Below are 26,176 nucleotides of genomic sequence, written 5' to 3'. Positions count from 1 at the left end.
TGCTATCTGTTAAAGGAACAGTTCGCTTGAAAGTAAAGATATTTACGTAATTCACCTCCCTGTCATGCCCGTTCAATCTCCACTAGGACACCCCTGCCACACACACACATTTACAGACTAAGAGTCACGCTTTTTAGAATAGTTATATTTCTGACAGGACTTACAGCACAAACAACATATCAGGAAATCAAACATTTTCCTGACAATAAAAATGCAGTCCACATGGTCTAATGTTATACAGAGGAGTATCTAAATGCCATAAAAGTGTATTCCATTCTCAGCCTATTTCCCTTTAAATGCTCCCAACTTGCAGGGGTATGAGGCAACATCAGAAACTCAACTAGTAGTGCACCACAGTAAAATAAGAGCAGTTTTCATTAAGACTGATGGAAAAGAAGCATCAGGTAAAAGGGATTCTGGTCCCCCACTGAGCTCTGCATTGTTTTGACTGGGCTCAGTGCACAGTGATGCACGCACATGCTGTGTATTCAGGCTTGTGAGTGTGTGTATGTGTGTGTGGTGCTCCAGCATACAGCCCATTCCTGCTCAGTCTGATGCACACAGCGCTCTGACTTGACCTCATGAGCAATGTGATGATTGGACATGCTGTCCTAAAAGTTGAATTCCCCTTACTCTGGTTTTCCTTTTAAATAAGCAATGCCAAAAAACTAAAGTGTCAAAACAGAGTCAGATTTTTTGACTAATTTATTTTTGATTTATAGATTGCAGGTTTTTTTTTTGCTCAGTATGATTTACATGAATACTTGGCCTTTTAAGTTTTGTCTCAGCACTCCGTAACGTTTTCACAGCATCAAATATCAGAACATGGGCGATATAAGCCCCAAAATACAGCAAATCTGTAGCTGTGCGTTCATCACAAAAATGAATACCTCCCATTCTTTGCCAAAATTTACTGTACGTTTTCGAAATTGATCAAGACCTGGAATCTGTTAAACCTGACATTTCCGTAGCTACGTAGGAACCCCGTCTATAAAAAGATGCCTTGTTTTGTCGTCGTCCAACAGTGAATTCTGAAACCACGTATAACTAAATGCAAAGCAAAAGTAGCAAAAAAGGTGCCAGACTGACATTGTGTAAATGTAAGCTCCACTCTAGGATACAATCAGTTTTATTCTTGAAACATTCACCCAAAGGTTACCTAATGTGTATTTCTATATTTGTATTATTGCTATAAAAAATAAGTCACAAGTAGAAAAATAAAAACTAAGACATTCTGGACAGTTTTTTTTTGCCTTCATAAAATATACAAATCGGGAGTGGAGATACATTAAGTGGTTGTCCGAGTCCCTTGTTCAAGTGTAAAGTTTCCCTGTTGGTAAAGACATTAAAGTCAGTACAGTGTGCGTCTGTGTCCCAGTGTTTGGTACTGGCAGTGGTTGATCAGTGGGACAAGCGTTGGCCGTGGCACTTCTTCTCCAGAGTGGAGCTCAGGTTCTCACTGGCACTGCTGCAGGACTCCAGAGCGTCACTGTTCCTGCACATTCACAAAGACACAGAGCAGAACGTACACGGTGACGTGCAGGTTACAGGTTGTTCCAACGCTGCTTTTATTAACCGGTTGCGCATCAAAACGTGCAGAGGAAAAAAAAGGTCCTACTTGGACATGAAGGCGTGAAGCAGCGAGGCGTGGTGCTGGGGGAAGTATTCCTGCTGGACAGCGTGCTCCAAACACAACAGCTGACCTGGGACCAGTGACACCTTTTTCACCTTCCCCTCTCCCTGAAACACAGAACAGAAAGGTAGGAAACTAAAAAGGAACTGCTTTTATATCAAACAAAGACTAGCGCCCCCCCCATCCTTCTTGTCAGTTATTGGCTGAACACTGGAACACGGTTTGTGTATGTTTGCACGGTCCAGGTTGGACCACTTTGTTTTTGTTGCCGTGTGTGGACCCTAGGCTGTCTACAGAGACCGCGTTTTTTTTATAGTGTGTTTAGGAGACTGGCAGCTCGCGGATAGTGAGGAGAGCTTTACTGTATGTGACAAAAAAATGTTGTAGCCTAAAAAATGTGCGACTTTGCTTAGAGTACCTTTAAAGTTGCTGTGTGTAGAACACGTGTCAAACTCACAGCCCGTGGGCCAAATCCAGCCCCTTGCTAATTCTGATCTGGCCCGCATGTCAATCTAGGTTCACAATATATTTTTGGCTCATCTAGTTGTGCGTTTTTCAACTTGCAATTACGCGACACTAAGCATAATTTGGCAAATTTGCCGACTTTGAGACTCAGAAATCCCCCCAGAAGCAGACAGTTAGCATATTCAGGCTGTGAAAGAGCTTGTTATGAGTCAGTTGTGCGGTAGCCTACTTAGAAAATGTAATCATTGTTTTGCTTGATTTGCTAAATTCTAGGATGGCTTTGGAACTTTTTCAGCGCTTTATGTGGACCAAACTGTAAGTGAAAAGACAATATGAGACATGCAATAATTGAGTCAAAGATATTTGACTTTTTTGATGAAATAAAAGCATGTCAATGTCTGGCCCTTGATGCAATTCTCTTTTTCCACTGTGGCCCTTAGTGCAATTGAGTTTGACACCCCTGGTCTAGAACTTTAATGTGATTTGACTGTATTAAAACAACCCATTCGTTTTTTCCTGTGTCAGATTCTTTGGACACACAGGATTGGGGTTGCCGCAGCGGCACTGTACCTTGAGGATTCCCATCATGACCAGCAGCGTGGAGAGGAAGCAGTATGACTGCAGGGCAGAGCCAGAGAGGAGCTTCTTCAACACAGCGTCTGGGAGACACAGAGACGCAGGTCATGTAATGAGATGGCAGGGGTCTCCGTACGTAAAAGGGGTCAGATCTATCAACTACAGTGTTCAAACCACAAGTGGAACACTTCACAGTAGCGGCATTTGTATTCACCAATAGCTTCAAACACAGCGCCCTTGGTCTCTGGTTCCTCGCTGTACAGAGAAGCGATTTTCAGAAGGACATCAGCGGCCTTGTGTGGGTCAGAAGCATCCACCTGGTGAGAAAGGAGAAGAGTTTGATCCATTCTGTGCACCTAACTCAGCACACATTACATGAAAAAAAAAAATGGACTGTTGGATCAGATTGGGGGAGGAGCAAACAACTTGCAGGGACACTTCAAATTCACTTCTTTTAAATTCCTACTGTTTGCTGCAGGTTTGTCCTCATCTCTCCCAGCTGAAGGAGCTTCTCTGCAGAGGGGCAGCTGAGGAAAGACATGATCTCTGCCTGAGGGTGGACACAAAGTCACAATCAGAAAACACACACACACACACACACACACGCACAGCTGAAGAAGAATAACTTCAAGCTGACCTGCTGTCTGGTAAATACAAAATCACGAAAATGTATGCGACATGTACTGTATATTGCATTAATGTTCGCGTCATCTTACTGGGCTCTGAGGTTTTGCAGGACTGTCGTCTTTTCTTGTTATTCCATTTTCCTTCACAAGTCCACCATCGTCCTCGTTGTCTTCATTACAGTCGTCACTGGCATCATCATCGTTTTCATGGTCGTCCTCATCTTCCTGACCCTCGTCATCAGGTTCTCCCTCATCATCACTAAAGTGAAGTCAAGAGAACGTTTTTCCCCCTCAGTAAATATACTTAATTGTTGAATTACCAAGCTGATCAGAGATAAGTTGTGATTTTTTTGTACAAAAAGAAGTAGATAATCACTTCAGGAAAGGTTCATTGGATTACTTAAAGCTATAGTTCGTAGCTTCTATCGCCCCCATGAGGAATTCTAAGTAATGACAACAAGGGCTTGTCACGCAAGCCCTAGGTGATCTTGCACCACCACCCCCAGGCAGTTGCTAGTAGCGTTTGACACACTGACACACACACACACTGACACACACAGACACACACACACACGATTAAAAAAGCCTGGTTGATAGGCTTTATTAGCTTTGTATCAACTCATTTGGCAATGGCTTGAATGTAACTGACACACACGTACACACACACTACCTGAGTGATGCCAGCATGTCTCCTTTGTCCATGTTTTCCATAGCTTCCCTCAAAGCCTCGCAGCCCTCCTCTCCCAGACAGTTACCTGTTAGTCACATAGGTTTGAAAAAAAAATTCTCTTAATTTAACCACAATTTTACAACTTTTCCAACATTTACTAGTCAGGCTAACCAGACCAAGCTCAAGCTTTTAAGATTGAACATTAGTCTGGGGAGTCTGCTCTGTATTTTCTACTGCACAAGAGGCGTGATCAACGGGCATAGTTCAAATGACTCTGTACGCAATTGGATAGTCCTTCAACCAATCAGACCACCGATATCCGGGTGATGTAGCAGCGACAGCGGCATCAACGGGTTGCTGCGCTTCGGTGGCCGGCTTGTTCAATGTAAACAAAAAGCTGCTTGGTCGCTTCTCTTTCGTCATTCTGTTAAACCTGCCAATAGCGAGCCAGGTGGATTAGCCAGTTTGTGATTGGTTCCCGCAAATTTATAACTGAAGCAGGATAGAAGAATGTACAGGTTTCCAGCCTGAGCAATCAAATCGCCGGCTGAACAGGCTGGGTTTACCCAGTCTAGACATTTATATCACATTTAACGATTTTCCAAGAAGATTCTTTGGAAACCGTCACTTATCCGTGGTTTTCCCAGCCATGGGAACCTCTCATGAGAGTGCTACTTTTACATGGATAGCGAGACCAGTTCCACAGTCAGCGTTCGTACCGTTCAGGTCCACCTTCTCCATGTGAGGTTTGTCTGTGACGGCCTGAGCCACCACTAGAGCTGCTGCCTCCGTGATCTCCCCAAATGACAGATTGAGCTCCTGAAGACGAGAAACATAGCAGAGCGCTGTCATTAGCCTGCTGACAAGGCAGACGCACACAAAGGCTGAACTTTGATGGTGAACTTACCTTGAGGATTGGCAGTCCCTCTCTGAGGACAGCAGCGAGGGCGATGGCTCCTTCAGAGCGGACCAGACAGTCTCCAAAGTTGATCACCTGAACGTTCCTCAGGTGCCTCAGAGCCTGCATGGCAGAAACAGTTTGACTCAAACACACGCGCTACACGTCTAGGACTACTTATTGGGAATGTGTGAACAAACCTCACCTGTGCCATTGCCAGCGTGCCCCTCTTGGTGAAGGTATTGTCGTTAAGGTTGAGAAGGCGGAGCTCTGGGTTGTGTCGCATGGCTGAAGCCAACGCCATCACCCCTGCGTAGTTGATACCATTCTGGGGCATGTGGACTTCTTCCAGGCTGCCTATCACCTTACATGGGAAAAAAAAAAAAAGAGAGAAGTCTAAGATTTCAAACATACAAAACAGAGCTGCTATTTCTCACAATCCGGACAGCATAAAAGATAATTAGATTTTTTTGAAACTTTGTTTAATGTTTTTCTCAACTGATAGTAGTTGTAGTAGTTGTTATACAGATATTTTGATGTAAAGTTTCAACAGCATCAAAATATAAACTTGATTTGTTAGTCCATGCACTAAAGATACTGTCAATCAATTTGAGGGTGGTTATTTCCTACCTGAAAGGCTTTAGCCAGGGCACTGGCTCCTTCATTTTCCAGGCGGTTCCTCCCTGCGATGAACACTCTCAGTTTGAGTGGCGCTCCATGCGCTATTGACTGTCTGTGGCACTCAATCAGAGCTTCAGCCAGGATCTACACAAATCATACAGCACTGTTACAGTCTGCACTGGGATGCAAACATGCATTAACCCTTGTGTTGTCAAAACAAGGATTATGTACTTCCGTTTACTTTGTTGAGAATTGCTCTCTGAACCTTGTTTCTTGTAAAGTAAGTAAGTAAAGTTTATTTCTAGAGCACAATTAAAACACAGTTTAAGCTGACCAAAATGCTGTACAAACAAGCACTAAGGTGCTGTATTAACCCTTGTTTTGTCCTTCTGGTCACTGGGACCCAAAGGACAACACAAGGGTTAAAAACCTGATCTGTGTGGAAAATTTTTTGCAGTGGTGGTTTATTGTAAATCTGGAGCGCATTCTTCTTTTCTTCCAGTTTATTTGGGAAGGACAAAAGTACTATTACTTGAGAGGTGCGTGAGAGAATTAACAGTGTTGGGTCAAACAAACTCACCTTTCCTCCTCCTATCCCCATGCCACAATTGTTGAGCCTCAGCTCCCTTAAGGTGTGGCAGGAAGGGCTCTTCAGCAGCTGCTCGATTCCCTTCACACCATCTGGCCCAAAGGCATTATCGCTGAGGTCCAGCTCTGTTAGCCTGGCCCCTGCACTCATTAATGCACTGCCCAGAGACCTCTGATGGATGCACAGAGAGGCAACATGTGACATAGGCATGTTCTCAGAATGGATATCAAATAGGGCTGGGCGATATGGAGAAAATCAAATATCACAATATTTTTGACCAAATACCTCTATCACAACGATATTGTAGTGTTGACTATTGGTGCTTTCACAAAATATTTACATGAGATAAATAATCATCAGTAATGTGGATATAATGACTAAGTTGGTAAAGGCAAATAATAGAACAGTTACAACAGTCTGACAAGTTCAGAAAATGACATCACTTTACTGTAATGCAGCCTTTAAAACCATGAAAAGACAACACTTATGTCATATTACGATATCCAAAATCTAGTCTTATATCACGATATTGATATATTACCAAGCTCTAATATCAAAAAGGCATATATTACATCACTTCCTCTCAAAACAAATCCTAAAATGCATAAACCAGCGGCTGAAATTCTCACCAGGGCAGTTGGGATTTCAGAGCGCAACCTTCCGGTGAACATGTCGCTCCAATAGCATCTCTGAAAGACACAAAGAGCTTTAAACGGAAAACAGTGTGGTGTGTCTTTCTTTGCTAAAGCAATGGGCAGAAGGAATTGGCTTATATTAAATTACCAGTGTGGTCTTGCCCATGTGTCTTCACTGTGAATGCAAACTATGAACGGAGTACCTGGAGCTGGTCTTTGCTCTTCAGAGCCTTGGCAATGGCCCGGGCTGCATCCACTCCCACAGTGTTCCCCTCCAGGCGTAAAGCTCTCAGACCATGGTACTGCTCTATCTCACAGACCAGGTCCTCCACTGAAATCACAGAGAACAGGTTGTTAGGTCTGAAGAGAAAACAGCCACCGGTCCTCTGGTATCAGCAGTACACGGTGGCGAATAAAAGGAGGGAAAGAAAAACTAGACCCTCTCTGCTGCCCTGCTCCAAATCTGACCTGATTCTGCGTTGTCCAACTTCAGTCCCAGGCCTTTATAGCTTAACTCTCCATCCCCGACGTGGGTCTTGGAAAGAGCATCAGCCAGCTGAGCAATGTCATCTGAGGCCATAATGACTCTATGTTTCAGAAGTCAGACATTAAAGAACAGGATCAGGTTTTCGCAACATATAGCTAGCGTTACATGAGCGATAGTGCATTAGTTGTTACTTATGTTCAATGACAGTAGATACATTACAAACAGGTCGTTACAACAGCAGAAGAGCTATTAACAACAGTAAGCTATTTAGCCTCACTGGTGCTAACGTTAGCTAGCAAAAGTGCGCAACATAAGAAACGTTGACACCACTAGCTAATGTTAAACGGACGTGACTGGGAAGTCCGGACTTTACAACGTGTATTTTGTGTTGAATCCGTCATACAGCTCTCACTGAAGCATCGAACCTTACCACAAAGAGTAATTTCCAAGGGAAACGATAGGGAACACACAACACACGCCGCTCTTCCGTGCAGCGCGCCGGTTGCTCAACCATGTGACGTCACGTTGCCCCGGTTTCTTTTTCGTTGATTCTGTTTACGCCAGAGCTAGTGCTTTTACCGCCATCTGCTGTTCGAAGCCGTCATCATCACCCGCTTGGATTTATTTTATTTTATTTTATTTTACTGGACCTTATTGGATCCAAACCAAACAGTGATGGATGTGCAGAGAACAGACTGTATGATTGCAGAGTAAAATTGTATCAGCAGCTCCTGAGGCAGGTTGAACTTCTTAAACTGGTGCAGGAAGAACGTCCTCTGCTGGGCCTTTTTTCTGATGGTATTTTACATACAATTATGTATTGACATATAAGAACCAAGAGTATAAGTGTATCCTATGAGCTCCATACATCTCGATCAACTAGCTACAACATAAAATGCTGTTTACACACGATTGCAACCGTAATTATAATCCACGGTGTAACACTTAACTAGCTCAACATTATTCAGAAATGGAACATTTTGGTGATTATGCTTTTGCATTTTACTTCTGCATTTTTATTTAGGCGACATTCAGCCTAAAACTGTAATTTCGTATTTGTACACTGTGGTAGTCCTAACGTTACTACTTTTCCCATCACACTGCACATGAAAACGAAGCCCAACCAGAACAGTGACAGTTTCTGCTGCCCTCTTGTGGCCATACTTCTTCTGGAAACTTGTTGCGATACTGCACTCACCGAAACAGCTAACAGTTAGCTAGCTAGTTAGCAGCCGGTCAGTATCCAACAGCAGCCGTAGCGCAGAGAAACTCGTTCTCCGTCCACATACAAATGACAGGGACACTATACTTACAGATATGCGCCTGGACGTTAACTGACATTTGGCTAGTTGTTCCTGTCTTTTTTTGCCAACGCTCTGTGAAGCTATCTCTGATCTGAAAAGCGCTGCAACTTAGCTAACTCTCGGTGAGTTGCCGTGCTAACAAGGGCTTTGGCTATTAACTGGGGTTCCACTAGTATTAAATTAAGTTACCGTGTTAACACTAGGGTTACAAGCAGTGTAGCCATAAAACGTTATGTCAGCTCAACAATAGCTAATTGTTTGTAAGCTGTAAATTAAACAATACTTTGCACGTGACTTGAAAGATATATTAATTTATTTAACGTTAGCTAACATTAAGCTAAAATTCAGTGCTTAGCATTCAGGCTGAGTAAATAGCGTTAGCTGGCTAATCCTAAGTACCGGTAGGTAAACCCAGGTAGCGTTAACGTTATCTACCATAGTAAGTTGTGTATTTGAACGTACGTTTAACGATACAGTCGTTGGAGCTGACCTGCATGTCAGCTAAGGTTATACTTTTCCAAATTGTTATGGCTAACGTTGTAGCTGACGTTCAGATTCCCCCTCCTAAAATTGTCCGCAATGTAACGTAGCTATGTGTCAATAACGTTACTTCTTGGCGAACTGTGTCATCTTCAATATAACTAAATGCTAACGATAACTACTAGCCAGCTTCATCGTTAGCTATCCCGGCTGTTTGTTTACGCAAGTCCGATGATTGCTTAGCGTGTTTTAGTGGCAGGCCTTGGCTTGTCCAGGACGACTGTAAGTAGTTAGCCGGGTTTGCAAAGGTTTTTAATCGCTGCAGAATATAGCCTTATCCATCATGATACTAATGTTATGTGTGGATACGGTATATCAAAGCTGTTAATAAGTGTAGTTTTAAACTGTTGCAAGTCAACCTTGTCTTTACCTTCAGGCTATGGATCATGATCGCCAGAAACGAAGAGAGGAAATTCAGAAAGCCATGAGCTTTATCCAGTAAGTGCACAAATAATATTGACTTTTAATGCCTCGTTACAACTAATTAGAGGTATCATGAGAAAAGTGCACACCCCTTGTATATGGAGAGCAAAGACAGCTTCTTATTTTTTTTCCACAGGTCATCATTGCCTTTCCCAGAGCCAGAGAGTTATGAGGTTTGCATTGATCCTTTTCATCCATTTTTTCTTTCACTTTTTATCAACAATGTGCTCCAGTACTCAGAGATTTCACATTGGCAATACTCACATTTTGTTTTATTATCTCCTGGACCTAGATGTAAATTAGAGCTCAGACATTGTGATTTATCTTGTCCTAAATTTTCTCTCTTTCTTTTCTTGTTCCCCTCTTTTTCTTCTCTTTCTGTGTTTTTCACCTTCCTATAATTTGTTTTCATGTCAACCTTCTCACTCCCTTCTTCTTTCCCCTTATTATTCAATCTCTCTTTGACCTCTCTCTACACATTCCCTTCAGGCATTTCTGACCCAGTTGGTGTGTAACTTACTGGATGAGGGCAATTCTTGCTTTAGAGATGGAGACTGTCGTCAGGCGACCCAGCAGTATGGGGAGGGAATCAGCGTTGCCCGCTACGCTCAGGCTGAGGCCCTCGTCATCCCCCACGAGCTGCTCGAGAGCCTATATGTCAACCGGGCCGCTGCCTGCTACCAGACGGTGAGGGGGAAGAGGGGATATGTTACTTGCAGATGCTTATGTGGAAAAAATAGAAAACATAGTAGGGAATGTGTATTAGTTTGACTTATCAAAGATCAATTGCTAGTAAACCAACAAAATATATATATATTTTTTTATTATAATAGCCTAATATTCTACATATTTGTGAATTTGGGTACATTTTATGAAACAAAAAATAAGGTTACTGTCTACTGGTGTTCCCCTAGGGCAGTGGTTCTCAAACTTTTTCGGTCATTCCCCACTTTGGACAAGGCGGAATTTTCAAGCCCCACCTGCCCCCATCGGCCCAACACAATGCTAGTGAAATACGCAACAAGCTTAAACTGTTCCAAATTATTGAACAACTAGTATCAGTATAGTAACAAGTTGTATCTAAATACAAACTAACAATCTACATCCAATAACAACATGTTCAAAATTAAAGAAAATAAAAGTACAGCGGTGTCAAAATTTGTATCAAGTTCAAAAATAGAAAATAAATAAAAGCGCCACTTTGCAACCTCTTAAAAAAAGAAATCAATTTGGCAAGACAGGTCTATTTATCCCTGCATTAGTGGCTGCAATGAGCCTGTTTTGCATTGCACAATTTCTCAAACTGGGTTTGCAGGCTTGATACTGCTACTCTCAAGTCATGCTCAATGTTCAGCTGAGATCTGTACTTTGTTTTCAGTGAAGCAACAGCTGAAAAGCCCATCTCACAGAGATATGATGTGGCATAATAATATAATATAATCCAATAATATAAGATATATTACACTGCATAATGAGCACTTTTACTTTTTGGTACTTTAAGTACAGTATATTTTACTTAAGTTGAATGCAGGACTTGTAACTGACAATTTGTAACTCTACAACACTGTTTTTTTTTTACTTTTACTGAAATACATGATGTGAGTAAGTCTTCCACCTCTGGAGATCACCAACAACAGTCGTGCATGAATAGCTGCAGCAGTGTTTAACACTGAAAACACACAGCTCAGTACAGCATTTACTCAGGGCTCTCAAGTTTTAAGGACAGGCAGTGACAACTTTTGTTGAGGAAGTAACCTCCTTAAATGCGCATATGACAATTATTCACCTCAATGATAAATTCATTAATTTTAATGAATTAATACACCCCTGGACTGTAATATTTCAGATGTGTTTTGAGCAAGATTTCTGCTCATGTTCAAAACTTTTTGCACATTCAAAATATATATGTGTTCTCTGAGATTTGGAGGAGTCATGATATTTTGAGAAAAATAAAGTACCTAAAAAAAAAAAAACCTATAAAATAATCTACCTGCATCATAGTCTGCTGTGCATTACGTGATTGCTGTGCTGATACGGTAGATCTCAGACCTTCTGACAGACTCAGAGCCCTGTTTGGGAACGTTTAGGGAAGTGTCTGTACGCTGCTCTATGCTTTTTTTCTCATTGGTTGTTGCGTTAAATCTTACCCAGATACAATAGTACTATTTTCTGATTGGCTATTGTATAGCCCCTTTCTTTTTTTTTTTTGATGGCTGATAAGTGGCAGGCTTGACTAAGAACTCCAGGAAAGACACGCTTGATTCCTGTCAGTTCCATAGTGAGAGCGGCGCACCAGAAAACTTCTGGGCGCTGCAGAATATTAAATATGTAATAAATAGTTTTTCCGCGTGAGAAATACAATGTGTGGCGGGATTGCGTGACAGTCACGCTCAATGTGTGACACTTGAGTTTCCTTGCAGCTCTGCTACAGTAGCAGCGAACCTTTAACGTTACCTGCCGGTCACATCGTCTCTAAACAGTCCGCCCACAGTGAAGTCCTGCACGGATCAACAGATGTTAGAGTCTGGCGGCTGCTTGCTCTGTTTGTTAAGACGCACCGAGCAGATTAATGAAGCCGCACATCCTTCACTCAGTTTAAGTTCACCCCTCCCCCCGGTACCGGTCAGAGAGGCGTGTTTTGTGTCTCGGTCCTCCGGTGCGTCCAGCGACGGGTGACGGTCAGTTTTTAATTAGCCTACATTGGTAACAGTTAATTTTGTTACGGTATGAACTTAATCCTACGAAAGGCAAACAATATAAGACCTTTGTAACGAAATCCAAGTCTTTGTATACCAAATCCAAGGCCACCAATCACAACCGCTGAGGCGGGCTTTACACCAATCACAACCGCTTCCTCGCCACTGTCGCACCAAATGCATGCTCTTGGGGGACAGATTTTAATACCAGGTGGAAACAGTTTTTTTGTTCCTTGTAAAATGGCTCTTAAATTCCATAGCCTTTGCTCTTACTGTATATCTCTGTTTTCTCGATCTCAGAGGGAGTACGAGCGCGGTGTTCAGGACTGTGACAGTGCACTGTGTGTGTCAGAAGGCAGTTGCAGAGCTTTGTACCGCAAAGCGATCTGCCTGAGAGAGTTGGGACGACTCCGGGAGGCCTACGAGTGTGGAACCAAATGTCTCCTCACTGCACCACACGTATGTCATCAACACTGAAACTATGATTACAAATGACTTTTCCCCACATGATTTAAAGATGTAGTTTAAAATGAAAGATTACCTCAGGAAATGAGTTAATAGTGATGGTGAGTTAATGCAGATTTTGAATAGAATATTTCATTTCAGTATACGTATTAAGTCACGGCTAGGATTTATTTAATGACTTGGACTAAATTTTGCTCCTCATTAAAGTTTACTTAAAGCGAATGGTAAGTGGGACTTCTTTTCGTGATTCATCTTCCAGGACAGGCAGGTGAGTGACCTAGCTCAGGATCTGGCCAATAAACTAGGCCTGAAGGGCCGTAAGGCTTATGTCAGCCCACAGACGGAGTCCACAGCCACAGAAGGGGAGAGTCATGGGGAGACTTCCCCACCCACAGGAGAGGTGGGTGCTGTTGTCGCAGTGTAGAGCTACATACTTGCGATGACTGAATGAGAGGCTAATCATGTCTGTGTTTTTTTTTTTTTTCCCCTTTCTTTCTTCAGATGTCCTCCAATGGGCTGGAATCCCTGGGGGACATGGGACAAGGTATGACCAACTGGCACGCCCTGAACATGTCTACTCCTACCCAGACCTTCATCTGTTTCCCATATTAATTTCCTTATCTCCGTCGCTCTTTTCTTCCTTTTTAGCTGACGTGTCCAATGCGCAGTGCATCCCTGCTCCTTTGGCCACACCCATTCCGGTCAGTGATGACCCGGCGACGCCTGTGACTCCATGCACCGACTTGTCAGAGAGCCCCAGCAGCCAGGGCCTGCCTCCCATGCCATACTCCGTCCCTGTGTCGGAGCACATGGATGAATGCAACAGCGTCCTCAAGGATGAGTTAGACAGTCTGCTGGAGTGCATTCCCAAGAAAGTGAGTGAGGTGAGTGAAGGAGGGAGTTTGAGCCACAACCAACAGGCATACATCTGTTTTTAGTAGGGTTGACTTCAACTCCCTCTACATGAAGTAATAGGCTCGTTCAAGATGAACTGTGCCTCGCCTATAAAGTGGATGAGAGCAGGCGGGAGCAGCCGGGGGCGGTGACAAAAATCCACTGTCAAGTTTCCAGCCGATTCCAGCAGCCTTCAGGCTGAACAGGAAGTGACAGAAACACTGTGGTCCGATTACGCTTTAATAAAATGTTATCAGACCCATATATCAGCTCCTACACAATCTCCAGTTGTTTTTATTATGACAGAGTAGATCTCAAAATGCTCTACATGCGATCTGTTGCTGATTTTAATTAACAACAGACTGTAGATGATCCGTAATCTGAACAGATTTAGTCTCTCTGACTTCTAAACGTAACTACCAGCCACACAACATGTGGTTTGTACAGAATCTAATTTTAAATCAGACAAATAGCTAGCCTAACAAGCCAGACCCACATCCAGATGTAGGGTCTGGGAACTCACCATTGACTGAGCTCGATCCGAGGGGCGGGATAAACGGTTGTCTTTCAAATTCCCTCTGCACGTAAAAGGATAGCGCTACAACCAGGCACAGCAACAATAAGCTAGCGCAGCTAGTTGATAGATTAAACTTTTGCCGTATCCGGTCGGCAAAACTCCGAACACATCTTCCTTTTTTAAGAATGATTTCTGTGCCGTTCTTTGTTCTTTTATCAAAGAAAAGCTTAACTCCAAGTCTTCCATAAGTCCGCTGTTCCAAGCAGCAGCAGCAGCCATAAGCCCCGCCCACCGACTCTATACACAATGTGAATTGGGTTTTGCAGCTTGAAAGTCAACGGAGAGTGCCTAGACCCCCCTGGCTGCCAAATAAATTTGCTGCCACTAGGGGAAGTCTAGATTTCTAGGCTAACAAATAGCAGTTAAAATCCCCAAAATCAATGAAAAGTTTACATCAAACGTCATCATGTTGAGTCGATTCTGAACCAGTCAGCTGAGAGGCTGGCGTTTCCCAGCATGCCCTGGGTCCGCCTGGGTCTTGCAGTCGGTGAAAAGCAACTGCACTGCCTGCGTCTCAGAACTGCGGCCGCCTTGATCTTGTGAGGTTATCGTTGCCCACGTGTGCATGACGTCAGAGCAAGTCGGGATCGAGTCGGACACAAATCTAACCGGCATGCATTGGGCAGCGATCGCCGGTGATCGATTCTGCGCAGACCTGGCTCATCTTGAACCAGCTTAACGTTTTGTCTCCGTTTGTCTCCTGTTCCAGAGTCCAGTCCAGGGTGCTATCCCCACCAACCTCCCCAACACGGCGGTGGGTCTTCGGCCTCCATACTCCGCGAACCTTCCAGCCCCGTCATCCCAGCTTCACCCAGCCTTCTTCGGCTCCTCCATCAGTGACATGCCCGCTTTGGAGCCCTACTCGCCGCTGGCCCAGCGGGACCAGGGCTCCACCCAGGCGCAGGACGCCCTGGGAGGCTTCCCCACAGGGGTCACGGATGGAGAAGGAAAGGCAGGAGTCGCCACTGGCGGGCTGGACTCATTGTCTGAGTACACTCTCCCTGGTGAGCAAAGAGTCTATATCTTAATGTGTTTTTATCTCATTTAAAGGTGCTCTAAGCGTTGTCACGCATTTTTTAGGCTTCAACATTTTTTGTCACATACAGCAAACATTTCCTCACTATCCGCGAGCTGCCTGTCCCCAGAACACACTGTAATGAAACATGGCAACAAAAACAATCTGTGCCAACCTGCACCACGAAGCATACACAAACAGTGTTCCAGCGTTTCAGCCAATAACCAACTAGAAGGATTTGGGGGTGGGGGGTTAGTGCACGGAAGGGAGGGAGAAGGGATTGGATGAGGAGGAGAGAGGGGCGAGCTAGTCTTGTTTTGTTTTAAAAGGCTTTGAACGTCAACAAGAAGTAACGTCACCCAACATCGCGTAGAGTACCTTTATGGAAAGCAGTTATTTTTATTTTTTTATGTTGCACTGAGCCGTCTTGGCATGTTGGTTGTTGAACTAGATGCTAGATGAGAGAGATAATGTTGGACATTTTTAAACTTAATGTTGGATATTTTTAAACTTCAATCATTGGAAATCTTATGAAGTATATCTTTATCATGATGGTTCAAACAAGGGATGACCCCAATCTCACAGTCGAATCTTTGCAGAGGCGTTATGAAATGAGGATCATGCCATTTTGTCTATATGGGGCTGTTCAATGTCTGATTTTTTTACATATAACTAGCTGTTTTCGCAACAACAGTTTGGAAAAAAATGTATTGACGTGGGAACTAATCGCACGACATATGACAAAGACCTTTAGTGTACCTATAATTTAAAATTTCTATAAATAAAAAAAAAAGTGTATATAGACCTTTAGCTTTGCACACAGTACTGTTGTTTACTGAAACTATCTTTTAATGATAAGCATGCCTATAATGTAATTTGTTTATTTTTTTATTTTATTTTTTTTACTGTACACACATTTTGACCCATTGCAATGTGTTAGCTTGCTCTTGCTTAGTTACTAGAGCAGAGTTCCTAGGGAGTTGGCTTTAACTGAGAAGTGCGTCAGCAGCAGGCAGTGTGAGTCGGCATCATTACGATATGGGATCTGACAGCAGTGTGTGTCCTTGTGTCTGTGGTCTTCAGGGGGACGAGTGTGCCACAGCTTCATCCCTGGAATGCGCAACCACAGTGCTGCACATGCAGTGAGTAACGCACACAATTGCATCAGCTCTTGCGGTACAAACTGCTTTTACATGGTACAGTAAATTTGTACGGTTTTGTATTAATTAGCAGCCATTTCTGAACATAACCATGGATCATAACTGCCGCTAATTAGCCTTTCTTTCTTCTTCAGAATGGTCCAGCAGGAACCAACCTGTCTCTGCTCTCCAGGAATCCTTTGGCAGCCACACATGAGTTTCGGCAGGCCTGTCATGCCTGTTACAGCCGAATAGGTCAGTTAATGTTGCAGACTTTCTCTTACTAGCCTTTGACCAGCTACTGTTGTCCCTCCTTTTTGACAAATGTTTACAGTGGGATCTCGGCTGGTGACCGGAATTGGCCGGTTTTCACGTGCTCGGCCTTGACTGGTGACTGTACGAGTTATAGTTCTCAAGGATGCACGCGGACGCGACAGCACAGTCTCTCTTTCCTTTCTCTCAACTTTTCTGCCATTTGTGGCGCGTACCCGCTCGCTATTCTCGCACGCATAGGGAACCTTGTGAATTAACCTGCAACATGTCAGCTGTTTGGAAATTCTTCAGCGTGTGTGCAGAAGATAACAAGTTTGCACTATGCAACACCTGCAAGGAAAAAGTAAGGCGTGGAGGGACGACACCAAAAACCAAAATAATTTTTTTTTAAGTTGGATATTGGATGTGAAAAAAAGAAAATGGTTCTAACATTGCACTTTAAATGTGTGTGAATTTCCCACACCAGGAGTAATTTATATAGTTCTATTTTATAGTGATCCATTATCTGTTCAAAAAATGTTCTATGTTCTGTGCAAAATGTTCTGTTAAAGAAAAGATAGAAAATAAATATTTGCGTGTGCTGTAAAGTGATTAGAAAAAATTAAATTGGAATTGGCTAAAATCGGTATCGGCTGGCCTAACTCAATGGAAATCGTAATTTGCATAGAAAGTTGTAATCGGTGCATCTCTAATAGCATTGCCGTCTTCGTTAGCACACCAACTGTGTGCATTAAATGTGACATATCTAATCGTTGTTTTCAAGGGATGTTTAGTCATTATGAATACAACAATTGAATACAGAATGTATCTCATCTAAAATAGTGAAGATTAGCAGCAACCTCCTCGGCAAAATAACCTCACGGACCTGTACAATAGACAAGTGATTAAAAAAAAAAAACTAAATCCATCCTGTCAGTCAGTGTCCATTCCCTTTCCTCCGAGTTTCAGCTACTCCCCTCTGGTTCCCGCTTCAGATTTTCTCCAGTCAAGAGCAACAGGTACAGATGAGTGTCTGAGGTGTGGCCAGGGCTGTAGGTGGTGATGATATGCTTGGGTCCTGATTCTGATAACGACGACGATGATGATGAAATGTTCGTGTGTCAATTCTGGTTGCTAAGATCTTTTATTGGTTGGATTTCTTTTATTTATTAGTGTCTTTTTAGGGCATTAGGCTCTGTTTTAGTCTTATGATTTTACTGGTTTAGATTTGTAGTGATGGTTTTAGTTGCTGCTTAGATTTTATTCAGATTTGATTAGTGATTTATTAGGGTTAAATAGATGACTGGATTTATTTATCTGGATTTAACTTGTATTGTACTAGCACTTTATGATGGGAATAGTATTTTTTTAGTATGAAATAAAATAAAACCAACTATTTTTTAAATGATGTAAATGTGTGGTTGTATTCCATGTACTTATTATTCAGTGCCTGACTTTATGTGGATCACCTTCTTTTGTTGTCTTTATGTTGTGCTGTGTGTCTAATTGTCTGCACCACAAATTTTCCCTTGGGGACGATATCGGTAACGTTGAAGTCGATTAAAGGCATTTATCGGCCTCTGTTACTGCGCAGGTGGAATTGCAACATCATTCACAGAATGTATCACATCTTACAAAAGGGCTTACTTGTTTTACAGGATCATTTAACCTTCTCTTTCCTTCTCTGGTTCACAGGCCCGCGAGTGATGGACTACAAGTATCAGCCGGAGGCAGCACACCGCTGCAAAAGGGATGTGCTGCTGTGCCGCCTCAAAAACACAGATGACCCCACTTGGAAGAGGATCCGGCCACGGCCTGCACGGAACAACTTTCTGGGGGCGTTTGTACTATGTAAAGGTATGTATAAATTACTCATGCAACAATTGAATATCTGTTGAAGGTGGTAAAATCTATTTTGGAAATGGCCCCAACAGCCAAATTGATTTGAAATATTGCGAAAGTTGTATAATAACTTACTATTCCTTGGTCCTACAGAGGTGCAGGAGCGTCAGGAGTGCCAGTATGGGGAGAACTGTACGTTTGCTTACTGCCAGGAGGAGATTGACGTGTGGACCCAGGAGAGGAAGGGCGCACTGAGCCGAGAGCTGCTGTTCGATCCGCTGGGCAGCACAGAGAGACGGGCTCTCAGCGTCACCAGACTGCTGCAGCTCCACATGGGCATGTTCATGTTCCTCTGTGAGGTGGGACCACAGTCTCATCAAACATTCACCTTTGGGAGCATTTGAACAAGACCTTGACTTCTATGCATCTCTCTCGTCTTTCAACAGGAATGTTTTGACAGCAAGCCTCGCATCATTAGCAAGCGCAGCAAAGAAAACTTAGCAGTCTGCTCAAACCTCACAGCTCGACACCCGTTTGACGACAACAAGTGAGTGGAAAGGAGTTTCTGTCTTCGTTTTGCTCAAGAAAGTGTCAGTTTGGTTAGGTTTAATAACGGTGTGATAAAACTCCGTCTGTTGGCTTGTAAACAATTCTATGATCTATCGGCTGCAGGTGCCTGGTGCATGTGGTGAGGTCAGCCAACGTGCGCTACAGTAAGGTGCGTCCCCTGCACCCTCTCTGCCAGTTTGACGTGTGTCGCCACGAGGTTCGCTACGGCTGCCAGCGGGAGGACAGCTGCTCCTTTGCTCACTCCGTCATAGAGCTCAAATGCTGGGTCCTGCAGCAGGATACTGGTGGGTAGAACACACACAACAGTTGTCTTTTCAATTTGACGAAAAATATTGCGAATGAAATGAAAACATTTATCCTCTTAACTAGGGCTGCACAATTAATCGAATTTTAATCACGATCACGATTTTGGCTTCCCACAATCAAATTCACGTGATCGAGCGATATTTAAAATTATTTGATCCGTTCATAGAATGCTCTGTATCAAAGTTTTTTTTTTTTCTCCAAAACTCCGTGAACCATTGTCTGATCACGTGCCTCCATGAGCCAATCAGAGTTGTTCCCTGCACCGCACAGCTTAGTTTCTAGATGTAGTCAGTCACAGAGGACAGAGTAACGTGAGGAAAATTCCACAACGGATAGCAGTCGGTCATAAGTCGGTCCCAAGGTTTACCAGTTTACCAGTAAACGCAACATTTCTGTCCCGTCGGTGTTGTTTTTCAGACAACAGCAGTGACCAGTGCTAGTTTGTCTGTTAGCTCATAGCTTTAGCGGCAGACTGTTGTACGTCCTGCTGCTGGAATCCTCTATAGTGAAATTCAGTCCCACTACACCGTTTTAGCTGTCAGCATTTTAGCCGTGTTTAATCCAGTTACTACTGTAGCTAACCAGTCCTTCCAGAAAAACACAGAGTTTGTTTGTGATTGTTGCGGGCAAAAATCCTTGATTATGCGGCACGTTTTCTTAATAAATGCGATGGAATATGCGGGATATTTATGCGATGAAATTGCGGGAACTTGCAAAAACTGCGGTTTGATGAAAAAGTGATTCCCCCAACACCCTGCTTTTTTTTTTTAACTTAATTTCCAAAAATAGTTTACAGATATTCAGTCATTGCAATAAGTAAACAAATAAGATACAAAAATATATACAAATAATATAATATAATAAAGTAAAAATAAAAGTAATAGTCTAAACAGAGGGAAATAAAAGATACAAAAGAGACAGACTTTCAAAAATCGTTAATAATATAGACAGCAGGAGCACTTAAACAAAGAAATGTGTGTAGACATCAGATATTAAGATAGGTTTCTTATTGGATACCAACTTAAGAGACTCAAAGTATCAACCTCCAACACCTGCTTTTCGATGATGTTCATGTCGCGTAATTACGTCACTTCATAACGTTCCCATGGCAACAGGGGAAAATGGCTGCTCTTGTGTGAAGTAAACCAAATTTTTTCAACTTTCTGCTAAGATATATGTGACTTTTGCCAAAAAATGCGGGGATTATGAAATCATGCAAGCACTGCATATTTTGCCCATAAATCTTTGGCTGATTATGCATTGAATTATGCGATCGCATAATCACGTTTTTCTGGAGGGACTGGCTAACGGTAGGCTAACGTTACCTGCTGTATAAAGTGTTATTAGTGTTCACTGTAGCTAACTAATGGTAGGCTAACGTTACCTGCTGTGTAACGTGTTAGTGTTTACTACCGTGACATGCAGCAATGTTTCTGTTGCCTCTAACGTCTGTTTTGGAGCATCAGAGCGCAACGCAGACATTTAAGTGGCACCGTAATCCGCGTTGCTATTTTGTCCGGTAGATACCATAAATACACATGTGTGGAAAGCGGTCCCACAACAGCTGAAATGGCATACTGCTTCATAGCATCCTTCAACAAAGGAGGAATGTAGCACAATATGGATGTGATAGCAGTTATAATTAGCCTATGTGACAATAAAATTAGTTTTGGTTAAAATCAACAAATAATCGTGAGAATTAATCGTGATCTCAATATAGATCAAAATAATCGCGATTATCATTTTGGCCTTTATCATGCAGCCCTACTCTTAACGGTAACAAAATGTAATCTAGTACATAATGTTGCTGTGGTTAATAATAAGGTCTGCCATATTGCTAATACTGAAATAATGTCTTGCCAAATACATGCTGTGTTTGACTAAGAAAACAGTATCTATAAAAGTAAGTAAAGGGTCAAAGAGCTGCTCCCTAATATTTCCTTCAGGTATCACCCACGAAGAGATGGTGCAGGAGTCCAAGAGGCACTGGCAAAGGCTGGAGCAGAACGCACAGAAGCAGCAGAAGGTGAGAGGTGACAGGTTTCCCCCTGTACTGCAGCTGGAGTTGCTTCAAATTGACTGTGTTAGCCCTGGTGGGGTGAGGACAGTTACATACATCTTCTGATACACGTGACATGCCAGCCTTTCACCTGAGAAGGAACTTCACCTGTAGAACATAATGAGCACGGAAGTTCATGCTATCCCCCTGGACCCTACTTAACCAATCTTATGTATGTGTGTAAAATAAACTTAAATGTTGTCTGGGGTTTTTATAAAATTCTGGCTAAACGGGTAACGAAAAAATGTGTTATTAAGATTAACTTCTCATTTTTCTCTTTCTGTGCGTTTCAGCCTATCCATGTCCCCCATCCAAGCAGCAGCATACACGCAGGAGGAGTAGGGGGAATGGGAGGTGGGAGCGGAGGAGTAGGGGGAGATGGCATCAGTGGGGGTGGTGTGGGCCCAGTGGGTGGATTGGGGGTGGGAGGGTTAGGAGCGGGGGTGGGAAGAGGGCGTCCCCTCAACCTGAAAATGAAGTTTGTGTGCGGCCAGTGTTGGAGAGAAGGACAGGTCAACGAGCCCGACAAGAACCTCAAGTACTGCACTGCCAAAGCACGGCATAGGTGAGGCCGTGTCCCATGGGGAAATCTGATCTATAAGGCTGATTGTCAATGGGGCAGTTCACATGTCACGGACTTTCATTTGTGTGTTAAGGACGTATAATCATCTGCTGCCATTATAACGCTGGTTGTTACAGTAGCAGCCCAGTTGTATGCCAAAGGATGAAATGAAATTTTACGTGCACTACCGCGTATATGCACATGGTATTTTGAGCCCTGTTAATGTGTGTGTTTGTTAAATTTTTTTATTTTGGCTCTCTTGTCTTCTTAGCTGGACGAAGGAGCGTCGAGTCCTGCTAGTGAAATCATTTGAGAAGAAGAAGTGGGTAGTTGTTCGGCCTCTCCCCTTCTCCCGCACATATCCACAGCAATATGACGTGAGTCCTTATATACTCGATTCTCTTCAGTAGCACTCCACCACTCTCACATGCAGAGTACAGTTGTCTCTGTTTTATAACCTGGTGGACAGGTGGTGTTGTAAATATCCTTACCCCAGCATCTTATTATTCTTTAGCTGCCAGTGTGGGTTTGACCGTGTTTTCATGTTGACACTGTCAGCTGTGTTAAATGCCACAGTAATTGTCGGATTACCATATTCTACTTATTAGACAAATTCATTTAAGCCATTTTAAACTGTCAGTATATCAGGAATTGCAACACTTATTTTTCCAAAACCGTTAATTGTGGCCTATATTGGACATAAATGACAACAACAAAGTGACATTTTCACAATTTAGAATTACATTTTAATTAAATCCAATGGAGAAAGTCTGTTGCAATGCTGTCGGCCTCACTGTAACACTGTAACTTATGCCTGTGTGACATCCAGATGTGTGTGCATGTGATGAAGCAGAAGAAGTGCCACTATATTGGGAACTGCTCATTTGCTCACAGTCTGGAGGAGAGGGATGTTTGGACGTACATGAAGAACAACAGCTGTAAGCTCCTGAGATTTTCATTATACAAATGTGTGTTTAGCTCTAAATGTAACCATGTTACTCCTCAAATCAGATTTTCTTTGAATCCTTTTGGACACCACTACATGGCACGATAAATTACATTGACTTTTGAAGTGCATAACACGCTGCATCAGAAGTTACTGAGGTTTTCTTCTCTTCTTTCTCACCGTCACTTCTCTGCAGTGAGAGACATGCAACAGATGTATGAACTGTGGCTGCAGCTGACCAATCAGAGTAGACGTACGGATAGCTCTACTGTGACCCCGCCCCCAGAGGACAAGCAGGTCACCATAACAGCAGATTACACAGAAAGCATGGTGAGTGCTTATAACACTTTCATCAGCGATTTAACCTGCCCCTCCCCTCTTTTGAGTGGCCAGAGTATCATGTGAATATTGCACATTACTTTTCTCCACTGATGTGTCAGTAAGAATCTGATGATGTTGATTTATAAGTATTTTTATTTTATATTAGTGGTTAGGTTTAGGCATGAGCAGTGGGGATTGGTTAGGAATTCAAGCCAATCGGAGGCAGAATTAGGCAGGCCACAAGGCATGTCCTTTGGCGTCAACAAGTCTAGGGGATACGATCTAGCATCTACGCCAAAGTGTTCTATGCAAGTAACCAGCCATTTTGGAAAATGGCTGCCAAGGTCATAATAATACTAATCTGCAGTGGCCCAATATCCAAATCTCTTCTAAATATATTGAAATATATGTGACCAATTTTGGTGCTTTTATCACAAAATGAACAATAGGTTAGTAATGTATAAGATTCTGCCTTGTAACTTAGAGGTTAGTAGAAGCTAACTCTGGCTTGTTGCTTGCATTATTACAGTACAGATGAATCAGAAGAAATTCAAAAAAATAACAAATTTGCATATAGAACCTTCTATTTAAAGGACTTGGAGATCTTTTATATGTACGTTTTATAGTAGCTGACTGCTTCCTTGTTAGCTTAGTAGACATGATTGTTGGTAAGTTTAACTGAAGAGCTGTGTATCGTTTCAGGGAGGCCGGCGGTTGTCAGATGGAGATAATCTCTGAGTGTTGCTGTGGTGACTAGAGGCAGCTGATCGCCGCTGAGCTGCAGACAGAGACAGAGAGACAGGCCTGCCACACCAGCTACAACTAAACAGTGTGTCATTTCGCCAGTCTGACCTCCTCTAACATCTTTCCAGCCGTGTGAGAGCAGTAGGACACCCAGCCCCGTATATATTTATACACACACACACAAACATTTCAACACAGCACATGATACACAAATCACAGGCACCGCTTAACACGAAGAGAGAGCTTTGTAAGTGAAAATACAGGACTGGGCACCTGTGTTACCTGCAGTTACACTCTTTAGCAGATTATACCGCAGAAATTCCACAGACAACTAGTTTTGCTCTGACTAAAATGATCAACTAGTATTCCCTAGTGCTCTTTGGACTGTATATCCGTGTTCACCAGGCACCACTTTTGTTTGTTTGTTTTCTTTGTTAGAAACCACAACCACTGAAACAATTCTTGGGTGGGCGCGCTGGTCGCAGCTCTTTAATTTAGCTTGGTGAAAATTTAAAACTGAATTAAAGCCTGGTACTCCTACGCTTAAAGTTGTAATTTTAACTTTGGAGTGTCAAGTCCACAGTGCTGTTGATGGCAATGGAGACTAAAGAAAGTATTGTTTAAAAAAACAAAAAAAAGAGGTTCTTGGTGGACACTCTTCGTTAAGCTGCGTGACAACCAAATTCTACTCTCCTTTCCATGGGAATATTTCGAGAGGGTCAAAATAACTTTCTGGAGATTAATAATTTGTAGCGCATTTTTTTTTTTTTTTTTTTTTTCGAAGGGTTGTTGTACTTACTTATGTTGTCTGCCATATTGGTAGAACGCTATGAATGTAATGCCTGCATGGGCCTTTAAAACTATGAAATTAGTCATTTAAAACGTTGCTGTGGTTGTGGAATGTATGCAAGTATACTCACACGCCCTAATTCAAACTTGTGTAACATGACAGCCCCCTTCCCCCATAAATATAAGAAGGCCTCGTGATAGCTGGTTATGTGATCAGACTAACCGTCCCTGCATGGGACGAGCACAGACACGTACACTCACTCCCATTATTACCTTGTAGTAGTTGTCAGCCGGTGTCCACGTGAATCAAAGCAGGCCTGAATGTCAGCTCCCCTCAGGTTGAGTTGGGGGGCTGACAATGTAAAAACAAAAAGGTCTTAACTAATCACTTGTTGCTAAAGTACACATGGCCAATGGCTCAAAGCAATTGTTGCCAAAGCCACCACGGGGCTGTTCTCCATCGTGTACTGTAAGCTAGTGGGAAGCAGCTGACAGAGATGTGACGCTGGTGTTGGAGGGCTACAGAGAAGTGACTGCAGCACACGTACAGTCCTGGCTAGAGCTGCTCTCAGCATCAGATGCCCATTAAGAAATAATGACCTCACTCGGATTGAAGCAAAGTGAAAATACGGCATGTTTAGAAGACTTCAGTTGTAAAAAAAAAAATAAAAAAATAAGATGAGTTTTGTAATCGTTAAAGGAAAAAGGATAATTTAAAGCGTTAAGTGCTGGGAGAAAATGACTAATGAAAAGAATGGAGGATTATTAAGAATATATTTTTCTATAGTTGATTGTGAGATCATTAAAGATAATTTGAAAGTAAGGGCAAGTTGCCACTTCTTCAGTTGAACTGGGGTCATTATTTCACTGAAAACCAATCCTGGCCTTCAAATGGAAAGCCGTGTTCCTCATACTATACAAATGTTATGTTCCTGATAGCTATCAGTAGCTCCTAATATATCAACATTTTTCATTAAGGGAAACCTGCGAGCCTGAGACAGGTAAACCATTCTCACCACATGTTGTGCCTATGAACAATACATTAACATGCAACGAACACGCATGCAAAAACGTGCACACACACGCGCATACACACAGAGGCAGGATGCCATCTTATCCTAGCCTTTAATGTGGACGGAGACACAATGGAGGTATGTCTATATTCAGATACATATACACACATATTATACATATTTACAAATAATGGTATACTACTAATAATAATTGATAACTTAGCAGTTAAGCTTAATAAATATATAACCTGAAAACCTGTATTGATTACATAGAAGAACTTCTTATTGAGGTATTGCTATATGACATGTATCGCTGAACTAGATGACTAGATGAATTTTTTTTTTTTTTATTGATTCTTTTTTTTTGGTAATTTTTCCTATTGTGTGGGTTGTTCCAGAAGGGGTTTGTATGAAGAGGTTGATGCAGAGATTGATTTGAGGGTTAAATATTTTACACTGAGAGAAGAATGGAAGAAATCGAGAGTCGCCCAACTTGAGTTTTTTTTCTTTCTTCTTCTT

General features: G+C 42.5%; 2 protein-coding genes across 3 annotated transcripts; one reads left to right on the top strand and one right to left on the bottom strand.

Moving 5' to 3' along the window:
• Nucleotides 1-130: 130 nt before the first annotated feature.
• Nucleotides 131-9,513, bottom strand: rangap1b (Ran GTPase activating protein 1b). 2 transcript variants are annotated; one of them, XM_028566939.1, is made up of 16 exons: nt 9,415-9,513; nt 7,182-7,300; nt 6,917-7,044; nt 6,708-6,767; nt 6,070-6,249; nt 5,499-5,633; nt 5,074-5,232; nt 4,878-4,991; nt 4,690-4,789; nt 3,971-4,055; nt 3,391-3,559; nt 3,141-3,224; nt 2,889-2,991; nt 2,669-2,757; nt 1,619-1,740; nt 131-1,495 (listed from the first exon to the last, which is right to left on the bottom strand). In XM_028566939.1, exons 2-16 carry the CDS (start codon nt 7,291-7,293, stop codon nt 1,402-1,404), a joined length of 1,734 nt encoding a protein of 577 aa, XP_028422740.1. In that variant the 5' UTR covers nt 7,294-7,300; nt 9,415-9,513; the 3' UTR covers nt 131-1,401. The 2 variants fall into 2 exon arrangements, with proteins under 2 accessions (XP_028422740.1, XP_028422739.1); XM_028566938.1 differs by lacking the exon at nt 9,415-9,513 and adding an exon at nt 7,631-7,781.
• On the top strand, nt 8,992-24,622 carry zc3h7bb (zinc finger CCCH-type containing 7Bb). Its single transcript, XM_028566940.1, has 22 exons — nt 8,992-9,010; nt 9,421-9,482; nt 9,604-9,640; nt 9,957-10,154; nt 12,464-12,622; nt 12,888-13,028; nt 13,130-13,172; nt 13,277-13,512; nt 14,809-15,103; nt 16,198-16,256; nt 16,409-16,508; nt 18,201-18,362; nt 18,501-18,706; nt 18,794-18,894; nt 19,020-19,201; nt 21,170-21,249; nt 21,312-21,321; nt 21,691-21,847; nt 22,116-22,221; nt 22,674-22,782; nt 22,987-23,120; nt 23,814-24,622. Exons 1-22 carry the CDS (start codon nt 8,999-9,001, stop codon nt 23,847-23,849), a joined length of 2,625 nt encoding a protein of 874 aa, XP_028422741.1. The 5' UTR covers nt 8,992-8,998; the 3' UTR covers nt 23,850-24,622.
• Nucleotides 24,623-26,176: the final 1,554 nt, after the last annotated feature.

Source organism: Perca flavescens, chromosome 21 (genome assembly GCF_004354835.1).
Source record: "Perca flavescens isolate YP-PL-M2 chromosome 21, PFLA_1.0, whole genome shotgun sequence".
NCBI classification, from domain to species: domain Eukaryota; kingdom Metazoa; phylum Chordata; class Actinopteri; order Perciformes; family Percidae; genus Perca; species Perca flavescens.
Note: the sequence above shows the minus strand (reverse complement) of the source record. Positions and strands in the feature narration are given on the sequence as shown.

Bases quoted from the DNA above. Each gene is read 5' to 3' on its own strand.
- rangap1b (XM_028566939.1), bottom strand. From the start codon at position 7,293: ATGGCCTCAGATGACATTGCTCAGCTGGCTGATGCTCTTTCCAAGACC. The intron at 5,634-6,069 runs GTGAGTTTGTTT...TGATTTGTGTAG, and splicing joins TGGGGATAGGAGGAGGAAAG to ATCCTGGCTGAAGCTCTGAT. The intron at 4,790-4,877 runs GTAAGTTCACCA...TCTCGTCTTCAG, and splicing joins AGGGACTGCCAATCCTCAAG to GAGCTCAATCTGTCATTTGG.
- zc3h7bb (XM_028566940.1), top strand. The intron at 9,483-9,603 runs GTAAGTGCACAA...TTTTTTCCACAG, and splicing joins AAAGCCATGAGCTTTATCCA to GTCATCATTGCCTTTCCCAG. The intron at 9,641-9,956 runs GTTTGCATTGAT...CATTCCCTTCAG, and splicing joins CAGAGCCAGAGAGTTATGAG to GCATTTCTGACCCAGTTGGT.